Here is a 15,570-nt window from a genome sequence, read left to right as displayed (position 1 = left end):
TGGCAGTGTGGCTTTGGGTCTTCATGTGTATGAAAGGAATAATAGTAAGACTTGACTCTAAGGTTGCTTTGAAAATTAATATGATTATCTTTGTAAAACACCTAATAATATGTGTAGGTCATAATCTTGCATGAGGGTTATGAGTTAGAGCTTTGGAGGTAGATAGACAGAGGGCCTAACTTTTGCTCAAGGGGGAATAACTTGACTCTCAGACTTCTGGAGAACAGAGATAGCAGTGCTTTTCTCAGCTCTGTTATTAAGGCTTAAATGCATGTGAAAAGACTGACTCCCGTCTTTGGAATACAGTAAGTTCTAAATGAGGTGTGGCCTCCTCTAATCACAGTTACAATTAGATTATTCTACTATGGATGGGCTCAATGAATGACAAAGATTATTTTTCTTGTCATTATTAGTGAATCATTGGCATTTCCGAATTCCTTTGGGAGATGGATATCTTCCTTGTTTAAACATGAGGTAGAATCCTAAATCTAATCAATCATTTTATATAATATTTCTTACGTAAGGGAAACTTAGTCAATGTTTGAAATCCATTATATTTTTCCAGGGGGAAGCTAAGGAAATGCAAAACTACAGAGAAATCACTTGACCTTTTTTGTCCCCCATTACTACTGACCACAGTCATTTGTGTGCAGCCACCCGATATAACAAGGCGACTGAATTTATGTTTAATGCCATTTGGGCTTGTGGAGAGCTGTTTAGAGCACTCCAGGTAAGCCTCTGTTATGAAACAGGATTCTAGTTCAGCTGCTTCTAGTCACGTAGATGTACCCAAACTTATGTTCCGACAGAAAAACAAACATTTGGTTATCTCCTTGTGCGTACTTGGGGGAGAGGGGAAAAAAAAAGAAAAAAGAAAAGGATCTGACCTTTTGCTATTCACTTTCTCCATCCTGTGTCTGGCCAGTGCACAAGTAAATAAAGGCTGGAAACTATAAGCCCACTGTGCCATTCTTCGTCATGAACTAAAATTCAGCCAACGCCAGATATGAAACCAGAAACAAGGAGCATTACTACTCTACTGAGGCACATTGCCTTCTTCAGATCATGTTTTTTCCAAAGAGCTACACCTGAATGTGACTTGCTGGGATTCCAATAATCCTTTTTTATGATCGTGGTTACGATCCTTTCGGAAAAAGCCAGGAATGAGACCACTGTCTCTGGTGTGCAGCAAAACCCAGAGGCCAGAATGTTCAGAGTGCAGTGCCGAAGGAGTCTCCTGAGCCGCAAGCAGGCGAACCGGCAGGACATTTTAGAGGCCATGAACCGTTTGCATTTCACTAGTAGTCCAAGGGACCAGGAGAAAGTTGCATAGCAGGTCTATTGTCCTGTCACAAGGACAAAAACAAAAACAAAAACAAAAAACAACAAAACCAAAAAACCAAAAAATGAAAGTGCAGAACAGATGATGTGTGGGAGCTGTAAACTCCTTAGCATAATAGGCAGATGGTCTTCCTCCAGTGTGACGTGGGCTTTAGAGTCTCTACAGAGCAAAACTAGCGATCCACATTGCCGTTTTTGCCCTGTTCCCACTTCACTTGGCTCAGAGGTAGCCCCTCCTATTGAATGTTGCTGTTATCTGTCTAGTGCTTGTCTCCCCTGCTGGACTGGGAGCTGCTGGAGGGCAGGACCCTATCTTCGTCCTTTTTTATATTCCTAGTGCCTGTCACACTGTAAACACTCAGGAATGTCTGTTGATTATGTATCGATCAGAACCCTGACAAAACAGGGCTAACGTTCTAAACTGATGGTCAATCTGCTAACATTATCTGTGACTTATTTTATATTTAAACAACTACAGTTCCTTACTTTCAAATTCCACATGCTCTAAGTTATTTGTTTTTTCATGCACCCCAAAGACATTTTCAATGTACCTACCCCATAGGCCAGCTACTACACAGATGGAGAAAATCTCTTCCCCTCCTTTAATGAGATTATTGAGTCTGTGTCAATATTTTTTTTTTATTTTTTTTTATTTTTAAAGATTTTATTTATTTATTTGAGAGAGAGAGAATGAGAGAGAGAGAACATGAGAGGGGGGAGGGTCAGAGGGAGGAGCAGACTCCCTGCAGAGCAGGGAGCCCGATGCGGGACTCGATCCCGGGACTCCAGGATCATGACCTGAGCCGAAGGCAGTCGCTTAACCAACTGAGCCACCCAGGCGCCCGAGTCTGTGTCAATATTGAGTCTGCCTATATATTCAGAAGCTGCCCTAATAGATATTTTTGGGTTTATTTGATAGCCTTGGCTGTCACTTGAAACTGAAAATCAATTCAACACCACGGCAGTTAATGTTGACTAAACGGCTCCAAACCTCCATTGGCCAATGTTTTAATCATATGGAGACAATCTGAATTTTACCACCATCAAGAAACAACAGGAATATCTAATGCAGGAATTAGGAATGCATATCAATTTTCACAGTGCAGTTTGGTAATTATGAGAGTACACTTTCTTGTTGTCATTAAAGGGGCTTTCTGGTAGCCAAACTATTGTTCTGGTGTGTGGTGAGTCTAAAGACTCCACTGGTCCCTCTGCCTTTGATCTTTTGAGTTTCTGAAGTTGTGGGATTTTGTATGCTACACTGATAATCTGGGAAAATGTACAATCACTATAAAAGGAAATTTTCCTATTAGTCCAAGAATAATTGTTTATAGCAAAACTACCTGACAGAAACATGTGGGTGCATATCACCCTTATGAAGACCAAAGATATTTTTACAACTGAGGATTATTTTCTTCCTTTTGTACAAATCCATATGGTGCTTATTCAGACATCAGTCATCAGCACTGCTGTCTCATTCAACCCCAAGAATAGAGTTCACAAGTTTTGCTCCAAATTTGGATAAAAAGAAGTTTTATGAACAGTTAGTTGTTTCATCCTCCACTGCCCAATTACTTGAGGTCAATGGCATATAAACTCGACTGGAGTAAGGTAGCAATCAGGAATCAAGTAGCCATGGAGTACGGCTTTCCTGCCTTGAATATACCCTGCTTGATCGATGTCCTGCTTCCTGCTGCTTTCTCTCCTGGAGTAAAACATCTTCCTAACTGTATAAGGGATAGTACTTCTCCCACAGAGAGAAATCTATCTCTTGCTGCCCCTCAGAGTCATCTGGGGGCATCATGGGTAGGGACCGCTGCACCTCAGTCATTCATTCAATGGAGAGTAAAGGAGGGAGGTGCCCACTATTTACTGGGCGGCCTGTCCCAGGTGGATGTCTGGTTCTGTGCATGTCTGGTTTTGTGCATGTCTGGTTCCAGGAATAAGAGGAACAAGGAGGGAGAAGAAGCACTGTGCCAACATGACCTGGCTGAGGAAGAGCAGAATGTTTTCCTCCAGAGAGTGACCTTCCTCTGACAAATAGGAGGAGGAAAATTCTGGTTGGACCGTGACACCAACTCTTTTCTTTTCGCAAATCCTGTCCAGAGGCTGCATTTGTTGGTAAAAGTAATTCTAAGTATGACCAACTAAACCTGTCTAACTAGGGCATTTGAACTAGAGAAGACACCAGTTGTTGGGCATGTGGAAAAACCTGACTACATATATCACACACACACACACAAAAAGATCCATCCTTGGTCCAAACAGAGGGAAGAGAAAGTCATTCCTATTACTTTAATAAGCCGAAATGCACTATGACACTTGTCGACCCAGGAAGGAGAATCCAAGGCTACTTTACTCCTCCGCCTACTTCATTCCATTTTCTGTTTGTTCATCACTTGATTTGAAGGCATTGTTGGACTTCTAAAAATGATTGGGACTATTTCAATGGGCCTCAGCCTTGGGGATTTCAAGCTCTAGGATTATCTAGTATTGCAGAGAGCAGGAGAAAAGTTCATCCAAATTAAACAACAACAGACTACACTGCATTTATACAAAATCTTTCTACTGTCCCCAAAGCAAAATGATTTCTCCCCCACTTTGGCACACATCCCGTAGGCTGCACCTTGGACCTTTGTGAAATCTCCTACAGCACTTCATGTACTGTTGATTTAGGCTTAGCTTAATGGTGGAAGTCCACTGGGGTGTATGGTGTAGTAGAAAGAGGAACAGACAGGGAGACAGGGAACCTGGGTTCTATTTCTAGTTCTACAAAATAACTAGTTAGCAGTCTTACAAGGCACACAATTTTCTGGGCTATCAGTTCCTTATATATAAAATTAGAAGATTAAGTAAATCATTTCTTTGTATCTCTAAAACTCAGTGAGTTAGAAGACATTAATACATAACACAGGTCATAGGATGGAGAAAACAGAAAGGAAATAATGCAAAGTAACACATGGTGTGATTTGCCCAGGCTTTACTGGAGCATCAAAAATTCTTTACTGGAAGTAACTTCTCACTCCTCCAATGCCCTTGTCACCTTATTTGTCCACATCTTTACCAGTTTTATCCAGTTTTTACCTGGTGTCCTCATTATTGATCTATACAACTTGTCTTCCCCATTAGCTATAAGTTCTTTGAAAATATGATCCATCTTTTGATATTCTGCCATTTCTAGCTCTGGATCCATACATATTTGTCAAAAGAATCAATGGTTCTAGGGAGAGTGTTTAATTAACTCTTCTAAATAATTATTACATTTAAAAGATAAGCTTAAGACTCAAATGCTTTATTTATCTCAGTTCATAAAAATGGGTTTGAACTCCCAATTCTAAAGTATTCATAGTAATGTGCTGTTCTTTTATAAAACATTCACAGATACTCATTCTGAAGACCTTTGCTTTTTTGCCCCAATCCACCAATATCAAAAGCCTGCTAAATAAATAAACAAATAATAACAAGAACTGCATTTTTCATTTTTGTGCCTGGGATGAAAGCATTATTTTATATAATTCTTAAAACAATACTATGCAATTTTAGATGAGGATTACTGCTTCTAAGTAATAGTGTCCCTCAGGTAGGAATGCAGCCAGGTTTATCTGACTCCAAAGTTCATGCTTTAAACTAGTAGTGCACCCTTCCTCTGTGTTTGATTATCTACCCCACACAACACACCTAGACTCTTATCTCTGTGAGTCTCTAGTACGAACCCTGCATCACTGAGAGGCAACAGAGCCAAAATTATGGAAGAAAAAGGCAGTGTTTTAGAGCTTTGTTGTAGTGAAAAGGCAGTGAATTTTATTTGGGGTTCTTAAGCTCTTAGATTAATGATTACTTAGCTACTTAATGGCTGTATGAAGTTAAGAAATTTACTGAAGCTCAATATACTTCAGTTCTTTGTTGGTAAAATGTGGACAATAGCACCTACCGCAAGAAGTTTTTATAAAAATCAATGACATCTTGTATGTTCAAATACCTAAAGTGCATAATATGTGCTCGATAAGTCCTTTCTTGTCCCCTCCCAACTCTGCCTTCCAGCATAAGCACTACCTTCCCAGAGTCCATAACAATGGAAGAGTGAGCTATACATTTGCAGGGACACCTTGGCATCCTCTATGAAGGAGAACTTCTCTCCTCCTCAGCTTAATTAAGTCCCAAATAAAATTTTTTTACCTCCCTAAAAGTTACCAGAGCCCACAAGGCCCCAGCCATCCTGAAAGGTATTTGCTATCAACACTTCCATTGAGTTGAATAGAAGTTGCTCATTTTGCCATGAACAGGATTCTTCTCTGAGGTTCTTATTTGGGTACTCAGTGGCCCATAACTATGTTCTCCACGAGCCCATCCCACAATGATACTTATGTTTAGTAAAATCAGAAGTATTCTTTCTCATATTTTCTTCCTTATTTTTAAAAAATGGGGCCACTGGTTCTGCAACAACAGTGACCTCTACAGGGGCATTCATCAATTTGTTTGCCAAACATGAAGTATCTTGGACTAGAGACATCAAGATGCAAATGCATGGCCCCTTAGATATCTCACAGTACAGCAGGGGAGAGAAGAAATGAAAAGACGATTACAATGCAGCCTAGAGCTATCTATGCCTAGGAACCCCATGCAGTGGGTCTCTGACTCTTTAGGACACTAGCCAGACCTGATCAGTAACTGTGGCCCTCAGCCATCCAATTCACAAGTACTTACTGATGTTTGAGACTAGCCTAGAAACAAACACAGAGATAGGTGGTGTGATGTACACCTCTGAAGGACTCTTCTCTCCTTACAGAAGCCGGTTGGCTCAAACCCTCGCAAATCAAAATTGAGGAAAGCAATGGACTTTTCTTTGTCTCTTGGTCTTGACCATGTAGCCTCAGTGTTAGGTGGCATCATCATGCCCAACTCCATGTCTGATGTATAACTTCCCTCGACTGAAATCCATCCAGTACCCCACCTCTGCACTGCCCCTTGCCAGCACAAGCTTCTTTGGCTCACAGGGTGGCCTATTTCATCTGGGGCAACTTCAGTTGATAGAAAGTTTGCCATCTCATAAGCCAAATTTACCAGCCTATAGAGTGAGGTGTTTTACATTTTTTCCCCAGGGACCTCCTTTGGGTCTACTGAAGCTCCTCTTTAGGATAATGTTTCTAAGTTCAGAAATGTATACTCTTTTTTTTAAGAGAGAGAGAATAGGAGGGGCAGAGAGAGAAGGAGAAAGAGAATCTTAAGCAGGCTCCACGCTCAGCTCAGAGTCCAACACGGGGCTGGCTCTCATGACCCTGAGATCATCACCTGAGCTGAAATCAAGAGTCAGATGCTTAACCAACTGAGCCACCCAGGCGCTTCCAGAAATGTATACTCTAAATAGGAAACTATGTATGTGTGTATACACACACACACATATATACATATATACCCATATATATGTGTGTATGTGTATAAATACACAAATATGTATATATACCAACATATTTTAAAAACAAAAGTGTGATATAGATTTATGTGGTCTTCTTTACATGTTAATAATAAGATCTAGAAATAGGTATAATAACTACCATAATTTTGAAGTAGTGATACGTGTAAGTGATATTTTGAAACATCTGTATCAACTGTGAGGTGATATGAAAATAGCTCTGATTTCTATTTGGTGATGAGGCGACAGTTCTGCTAATACTAGTGTGGTATGTTGCTCACATTCATAACTAAAGGGGATGGGATATTTCAGTTTCAGGGCAGTAGAAACATAGATGTAATTGTTTACCACCCAAATTCATAGACCCTCCTGAATTGTCATAGACTACCCAACGGTAAAGAATTCTTTCACAGAGATTTTTAAAAATCTGCTCTTTGCAACCACATAGGGCAAATCAGTCCTCTTGAACTCTCCTGCTTCTCCCAAATTAAGCCTTCCAATTCAAAACCCAACACTGTTTCCAGAATCTTTGGTAACCTTATCACTTTCTCTGCATGAGCTAGACTTTGTTAATTTCCAAATTAAAGCACAGAGCCCAGAAAGCTAGCAAGCATTCCAGTATGTTATGACCAGCCCACATAACCCCAGAGGAATGAAGGATAAACTTGCAGGAACACCTTGGCACCCTTTAATGATGAAGTTGTCTCCCACTTGGGGAGAAAAATGTGTCAAAATGGTTGAGAAAGTATTTTAAAGTCAAAGCAGTAAGTTGTTTAAAAAGAGGATTGACTTTTAATGACAGTTTGATTTTCTTACTGAAATGACCATTTTAAACAAAAATGTATAACACAAGGGATCAGTAACACAAAGCAAAAAGAAAAAAAAATGTTTTTTCCCCAAGATGAATGACTGAGTTTGTCATTTGTTTAGCCTATGCTAGATGTGTGTATTTAAAGCTTTTTGAAGACTGCGCCTTTCAGCAGATAAGCAGGAGTCTCTGATCCTAGCTGTAAATTAGATGTAGCTGGAGCTCAATGGAGGTACAACTAATTAAGCATCGATTCTGTGCTGGGAAACCAAAAGTTGAATAAGATATGGCTTCTGTCCTCAAGGGAAATTTAAAATTTAGTAAAAGATGTAAACATATGACAAAAATAATTACACAAGGAAGACTAATGCCACACTGTATTGGAGAGGGAGAAATATCCAAAATGATATAAAGAAAAGAGTTGAGCTATTATAACCAGCAGACTTAAATTGTCCAATGGTTTTGTTAATAAGGCAAAATAATACCATAGATTTGCAAAACATCCTGTATTATCATACTCAGCAAACACCATTATAATTACTAGGGTATTCTCTGTCTTTCCCACTTATTTGAGCTCTTCACGATTATCCCCTATAACCTTGCACAGCACCTTGCACATAGTATCTTCCCCACACATACTGTAAATAAGTGAATGAAGGTGCAACATGCTATGCAAAAGGTGGAGGAGGGGGGTGTGAAACCCAGTTCTGCAATTTGCTTGTCTGTGTTAATTTTTGAAAGCTCTTAATCTCTCTAAGCCTTAGTTATCTCACCTGTAAAGTGGGGATAATAAGAATACCAGGCTTTAGAGAAAAAAAAAGGAATACTAGGCTTTTGATAAAGATTAGATGATACCTATAAAATACTTAACAAATAGTCATCCTTCAAGGAATGTCAGCTATCGTCACAGAAGGAAGCTTGTAGAACTGATGTTTAGGGCTGGCATGAAATACGATGATCCACTTCCGCTTTCTCTTTTTAAAGAGTGAACTCAAGAGATTGCAGGTTCTCCCTAAGGCCACACTTTCAGTGTGAATAACAGGAACAGGCGCAGACCCGGTCTCTTGAGTTTCCTAGCTTAATAAGTTTTAATAATAACCAGATAACCCTCTTCTAGGTCAAAGGAGTCTTAATACCATTTGGCCCTCTGAAACACAGTGATGCTATTGTCTGCTATTGTCTGTTTTCTCCGAAGTTTACATTCTCTGAATTCACAGAAGTGAGATATCTTAAGTACTTTTTCCATATTATTTGTCAAGATGAAGTCTAGGATATATATATTTGAAGCCACACATTTCTGTATTGCTCCAAAGATTTAATGAGGAACAATGAGGGGTGCTCTCTGCAGGCTAGAGGGAGTGGCCCCAAGACATGAACACATCCTCAGCAAGGGGTTAAAATGGACACATCTATTTTTTCTCTCCAGTAGTAGGCCTGAGGATGAATGTTTTTCATCTGTTTATACTCTGTCAAATGACACTCCTATGACTATAGACGTAAATCAAGCAACAATCAAGATTATTTCCATATACATAATTTTAATCACTTAGTGACGAGTTGGTGTATAGAAAGATGTTTGCTTGTTGTTGTTTTTACATGTGTGAGTAACTGGCTTATCCAGGAATTAAGTGCAACCATGTATGTGGAAACATAATATAAAGGATCATGCTAGCGACAATAACCATACTATTTTATTACTGTTGCTGTTACTGCTATACAAAGAAGAAGCTCAATAGCTATCTGTTGAATGAATGCTTGCATAAATGGTTATATTCTTGGTTATAACCAATTGCCTCAATCAATAAAACTTGCATAAGATAAATCCTCAGAGTTGTGGTAAAGATTAAATTACATACTATGCAGGAATGTGTCTAGTATAACCTGGCATGTGTTACGCATTCAACAAATGTTAGATGAATCTTAATTTGTAAAATGATCAATAAGGGAAAATTAAAGATAGCTTGAAAATTTGATGAGATTTAGATTCCTAGAAAAAGCAGTTGGCAATGAAATCTCATAGAGCTGCTGGGTTTTTATTAACTGTAAGTACGATATCACACATCTATCAACTTTCCTGCAACACTCCTACTACAATTAGAGAATTTAATGCATTATCCAGGGTGTGTGTTGTAGTTGCATAAAAGCAGAGTGAGGTGGCGAGTTTCCCATAGGTGATAAGATTAGCTTCCTCCAGCTTTTAGAGTCACAGCTGTAGAAACAGAATAATTTTTAATGCAGATGGTATTTGTACTAGACAAAGTCAACTCAGCTTAGCATTTCACATGAGCTAGTCAAGTGTTCCCCTGCTCCGTGTGTTCTCTTTTTCCCCTCTCTCGCTGTTTAAATAAATTATAGGAGTGGAGAATTTTAGTTTGGAATGACTACTAATCCATAACATGAAAGTCATGTTTGTGAATATTTGTGCTCGTGGCGTCATATCCTTCAAAAACTCTCTTTTGGGAGAATTTTTTCCTTAAGTCATGTAGTTCCTTTGTCTCTAGTTCCTTTGCATTCACAATTCAGAAGGGTTTTCTTAGTGTGACTAAGAACTAACTATCGGGTATGTCTTCTCCTGAGGGTTACTGTATCTGCCAGCATTCTGTAATCTTACTTACCCTGCTTTGCCTCTCAAACAGGGAAGTGCCTTCAAAGAGATTTCCCCTTCAGTCATGGGATTCCTTTATTGCAAAGTAATCTAGAAAAAAAAGATGGAACCCAGAGTTTCTCTGACTGCAAGGAGCTCGGAAGGACTATATTAAAAACTGAGAAACAGCAGTGGAGCTTCTCAGCTCCTAGGATTTACCTCTCCCTCCCTTGTTGCAGGCACCCCACGATTACAGCATTGTGCCTGGTTCTACAGTGACCCTGGACGAATGTGCCCCCTTCACCCAAGCATCCACAGAAGCCCTGGGGCAACTGCGTCATTCCAGACAGTACATGGGAGTGCTGCAGAGGCTAATCTGGCTGAGAATGGGGGAGACACACAGTGACCTCCCTTTCTTCCCAGACACCGAGAAATCTTTACTTCGTCCTTGAAAAAAACCTTTTGCTTTGATTCAAGGACACCACACCTCCTAGCAGAGTACAGTGGCACCAGAGAGAAGCGCTTCCAAGGCTGAGCCCTGCTGGGCAGACCCTGAGGGTCCCAGGAGTCACACTCTCCAGAAGCCTCAGCACTACCCTTTCATGGCTTCTCGATCACCTCGTGTGCCCATCCCCAGCCCAGTGTCCCTTCTGCCTCCTCTTCTCTCAGGAGAAACCTCAGCTTTTCGCCAAGACTGCTTTTTTCTGGGCCTCCCAGACTTTGTGTTAAAGCCCCCCCCCCCCCCCACCAAGCTGCATTTTACAGCCTTCATATTTAGCAGCAAGCTGTGTGGCATTTGAACCAAAGATGGCAAGGTGACAAGGGTGTTCCTGAAGCTAAAATCACCAATCTAGCTAAATTAGGATGAAGCATGCAGGAATTATCACTGCCAGCTACAGGTTGCCCACTTTAAGAGTGATTATTTCTCTCTTCTATGCACATTTACAGTTTGTCTCTAGAATATGGCTGATCCGTGAAAGTAAGAACAGTGTAGGCTTATTAGCCATGAGTTTCTAAAAGGCTGGACTAGGTGAAGTAGGGATTAGGTTTGACCAATCTCTGACATTCTAAGAGGTAGATGCATAATTCTTATTTTTTAGCACATGTCTTCGACTCTGGAAACCAGTAAAAAAAAAAAAAAAAAGCTATTCTAGCTCTTCTGTTTTGAAACCAAATTCACTAGGATTCTAGAGACACTATTGACTGTTAGTGTACAAAATGTATTCTTGTGGCCCTGAACCTACCTTTGAGACATGCTTAAAACAAAGGCTAGGTGTATGGAGAAAAGCAGTTCATAAACATTTCCCCTGGAGGACAAACTCAAGAAACCCTATTCTCTCTCTCTCTCTCTCTCTTCTTTTTTTTTCTCTGTATTTTACTTCCCTTTCTCCTACCCATCTCCTGGCAGAGTAAAGATAAAGAGCACTTGGATAGCTTCAAAGAATGAAGCTAATTCAAAGAAAGAGAAGTTGAGTTCTCTCTTAAATAGGTTGCTTTCCTTATTTTGCTGGGCGGCACCAACTCTGGAGGCAAAAGTAGAAACAAATCTTTCTGAATGGTGTATCCCTTAGCAAGTAAGGCTCTAGACTCAGCTTTTCAAAGGGAAGAAGGCACATACAGTTAGGGAGACAGGTTTAGCTATTTTGGAGATTGGAGTCTCCCCTTGGTCAAGAGGAGACGTCACTTTTTACAGTTTGCGTGCTGCCCTCTCCTGGCCTGTGTGTAGGGGAGTGTTAACAGCGCATCAAATGTCTTTATTTTCATCCCATACCTGTGTGCAAGGTACATGTGTACACATGAGAGTTTGTTTAAAATATTCACGAAATCTCACTAAAAGTTTATACTGGAAGCGTATTTGAGGAAATAAACTCATTATTCCTTTGACTCTTGGATTCATATTTAAGGATGCCCATCTTTATAATATCTCCCCTCACACCCGTGGTACTTTGGCCCTCTTCCTATTCATTCTCTTACTGCCATGTGGCTCTGGGACTCCGCTCTGCAAATCAGTGATCCACATGAGCTGGGTCCTATGGATGAGCTGGCCAATCAAAGACATACTCCCAACTAGAAGTGGTGGCCGTAGGCAATATCTGGTTATTTAGATTAGTGGTTTGAGGACCACACTTTAGCCTGACTTGGGATCAAAATTAATTCTATACATTATTAGGTCAGTGTGTCTAATTTATATAAAAGAGAACTCTGTGGTAGGAAGAGAAACAGCTAGGCAAACACAGGCGTAGATGGCACCAGAGGCCAAGTTTATAATTGTATACTTTCCCCTTCAAAACAATTTGTCTTATTTGCTGGCTCTTTGTGTGACTGGTTTTAAGCCCAATACTTGGCACATTTGGTTGCAATAATTCATCACTTTCTCCTAAATAGTTAAAGGGCCCTGATACTGAGAAAATGCTTGCAACCCGGCCTGACTGCTCTAGCAATGCTGAGGTGCAAACGAGGCTGGTCTAACCTGCGCCTCTGCAGCCTCCCGGTGCTTGTCCTTGACCTAGGCTGGCCAGTCCTCTCCATATCAATAAGAACCGGCGCCCAGACTGGGAGCTTAATTCCATTCCTTTGCTTTAGAAGAAGAGAACTAAGGAAGAGGTGTTTACTTTAAAGAGATTTAAAGGCATGTGCCTTGTTTAAACTTTACCAAACTTATAACTTGCGGGTATCTAAAGCTCTAGCTGGCCATACTAAAATGCACAGGGAATGAACTTTTGATTACTTCTCTCAGTGAAGAATGATAGCACAAAACAACGAGTAATCAAAGCATTGTTGACATTTATCTTTGAAAAGCCATCAGCGTCTCTTAGTCCAGACAAAATGTGTATATATATATATGTTCAGCCTCACATTTACTTTGTCACTACCGACATGCCCAAAATCGCTTTAGAGTTTGAATGGCAAGAGGGAAATGGGTCTCAATGTATTTCAGATATTATATTTATAGATTGAAAAATGTTTATGGTGATGCAAAACTAGAATTTAGTTGGGTCAATTAATTAGTATTTATTTAAATAGGTAAATTCTTGACAATCAGTTTCCTTTATGATATAAGAAAGAAAAATATTCATCTCTAAAATCAAAATGCTCTCTCCTAAATATTCACTTGCCATGTCTATTCTTTGACATGATTTCAAAAATACCCGTGAAATCATTCAAACTTGGCATTGGGCAAAAATATGAACAGTTTTCAAGACTCCGTGGTAGAGCTAACCATGCACTTTCCTTAATGACAAAAGATTAATTTGATTAAAAAAAAACCCCACAGGTCAATGTAAATTCTCCATTGTGATATGTAAAACAAATACCTTTCTTATATCTTCCTTATCTACCTTGGGCAGGCACATGTCTTGGATAAGGCGTGCCCTAAAAACCAGGCATGACAGAATGGGGAATTGATTGTGAATTAGCAACGGAGGGTTTGAATATGTTCTACCAAGAACCCACTGAGAAGAGTGCTAATAAGATAACATCCTCCATTGGTCCTGCACCTGCTGTAGTGCCGTTCTCTTGTGGAACTAGAGTCCCAATCTGTATATGTTCTTCACTGCAGGAAAAGCTCTTTATCCAGGGATTCAGAGCAGCTATACCCCGGTTATTTGAGGATCGCCCAAAGCAAGACTAATCTTTTAACTCAGCCTTCATTCAATCCCCACTGGCTTTTCCAAGGCAAAGACTGAACTCATTAAGCAATGTTAATTTAATCACAACTAATCAACAGGAAGAAAAAAGTTACATAACCATCTTCAAAATTTGAAAGCAAACATGGTAAAATCCCAGGAAATAGATTTTTTTTTTTTTTTTACAAAATTCATTTCTCAAAATAAAATGAATAAAGACAGGAAAAGAAGTGGCCAGATGTCTACCGATTTTAGTATCAAATAAAATCAAACCAAAAATGGGCATTTCCTCACAAGTGTCACATTTATGACACAGTTCCAATTCATGACTTTTTAATGTAGTAACACATGAAGTCTTGGAACTCATCCTGCCTGTGGGTGCAGAATACAAATGCATTTTCAACTCATGAGACAATGTAAAAATAAATCAGGTACAGAAGAGGAGTCACTGACCATCACATTGAGAAATCTCGCTCTCCCTTCTCTCCTTTTCTTCAACCACAGCGAAGCGATCCAGTGCTGTTTCACTCATGAGCTTAGTCCACGTTGGCCATACGCTTTAAAGATCAAAACCATGCTCAAGTCCGCTCTGGTTCCTATTCCTTAGAGGAGGATCTTAACCTGATAGGTAGGTGGGAATGCTCAAAGCCTGCTTTCTAACAATCAGACGGTGTTTGACTTGCTATTAGGTCACAACTATAACGGAGGTCACCAAGATCTATAAGTGGGCAGCGTGACAACAGGCAGATAACTGATGTTATTTTAAAGAAAGAGACGACGGTCAAGTTTGAAGGTCTTTGCTTTACACCCACGGAGAATTCAATAGGTGAATAAAGCCTGTGGCCTCCAAACACACGTTAACAGCTTTAATAATCGAGGGTGAATCAAGATAGACAGTGCTTTCTACTCTGACCCACAGTGGAACCAACGATGTCAATTACTTTTCAGTGCCTTGTGAAGGTAGAAATCAGAAACCGTGTCTGTGCCACATTAGTCGTGACAAGCTGCGTACCTGCAATGACGTGATGGAAGCCTCCTCCTCGGGTCCCTCTCCTCTGAGCTATAGAGTCCACGGCGGGCTGTGCGCCGGCTCTCCCTCGGCCGCCTTCGGGGGCCCGCGGCCGGACCACCGCGGCCGCGCATGCGGAGGCGCGCGGGCTGGGGGCGGCGGGGAGCCGGCTCCGCGGTGCGCCCTGGGCCGCGGCTCGCAGATGTGCACCGGCCCCAGACTCGGCTCTGACTCCGCGCGGCGCTGCACCGGGATATTATCGCAGTCTGGGATTTCTATTGGCTCCGCACACCAAACAAATCACACCAGCCACCCCCCTTCTCGGTTTCACTCAGCGCTTGTTTCTCATCTAACCCACAAACATTGCAGCCACACACACTTCACTCGCTTGCAATGTTTCTCTTTTTCTCCTTCCAGTCTGGATTTACAACCCTGTGGTCAGCTGTAACATTTTTTTTTAGCAGACTTCCAATCCAAACCTTCTTGTTTATGTAGAGAAATTCTCCATCCCTGAACCCGCAAAAACCACTCATTCCCCTCAGATCTTCTTCCTCCTTTTGTTGATGGGTTTGCAATGTGAAGAATGTACAAAGCCTGTGTGTGATGCGTCCCCGTGTGTGTGTGTGTGCGTGTGTGTGCGCACACACACACGCACGCACACATACCAGGCTCCTTTTGTTTTGAATAATTGAGGCCAATGAAATTAAAGGCAAGCTGAGCCTAATAACCTAAGTGAGAGCTCAACTAATAAAATCTTGAATGAATTCAGTGGAAAACACTCATTGCTTGAGT

The 15,570-nt window shown here is 40.7% G+C and overlaps 1 protein-coding gene across 4 annotated transcripts in view; it reads right to left on the bottom strand.

The window, feature by feature from the left end:
* Positions 1-15,293, bottom strand: part of GREM2 (gremlin 2, DAN family BMP antagonist) — a 108,095-nt gene extending 92,802 nt beyond the window's left edge. The window contains exons 1-2 of one of the 4 annotated variants that reach the window (XM_036076717.2): positions 14,782-14,902; positions 10,175-10,254 (exon numbers count right to left, since the gene is read on the bottom strand). In XM_036076717.2, the coding sequence (XP_035932610.1) occupies positions 10,175-10,230 (56 nt within the window). In that variant the 5' untranslated portion in view covers positions 10,231-10,254; positions 14,782-14,902. The other 3 variants (XM_078077909.1, XM_036076716.2, XM_078077910.1) reach the window with 3 other exon arrangements.
* Between the last annotated feature and the right edge of the window lie 277 nt (positions 15,294-15,570).

Source organism: Halichoerus grypus, chromosome 7 (assembly GCF_964656455.1).
Source record: "Halichoerus grypus chromosome 7, mHalGry1.hap1.1, whole genome shotgun sequence".
Taxonomy (NCBI): domain Eukaryota; kingdom Metazoa; phylum Chordata; class Mammalia; order Carnivora; family Phocidae; genus Halichoerus; species Halichoerus grypus.
This window is presented reverse-complemented; position numbering and strand designations above follow the sequence as displayed.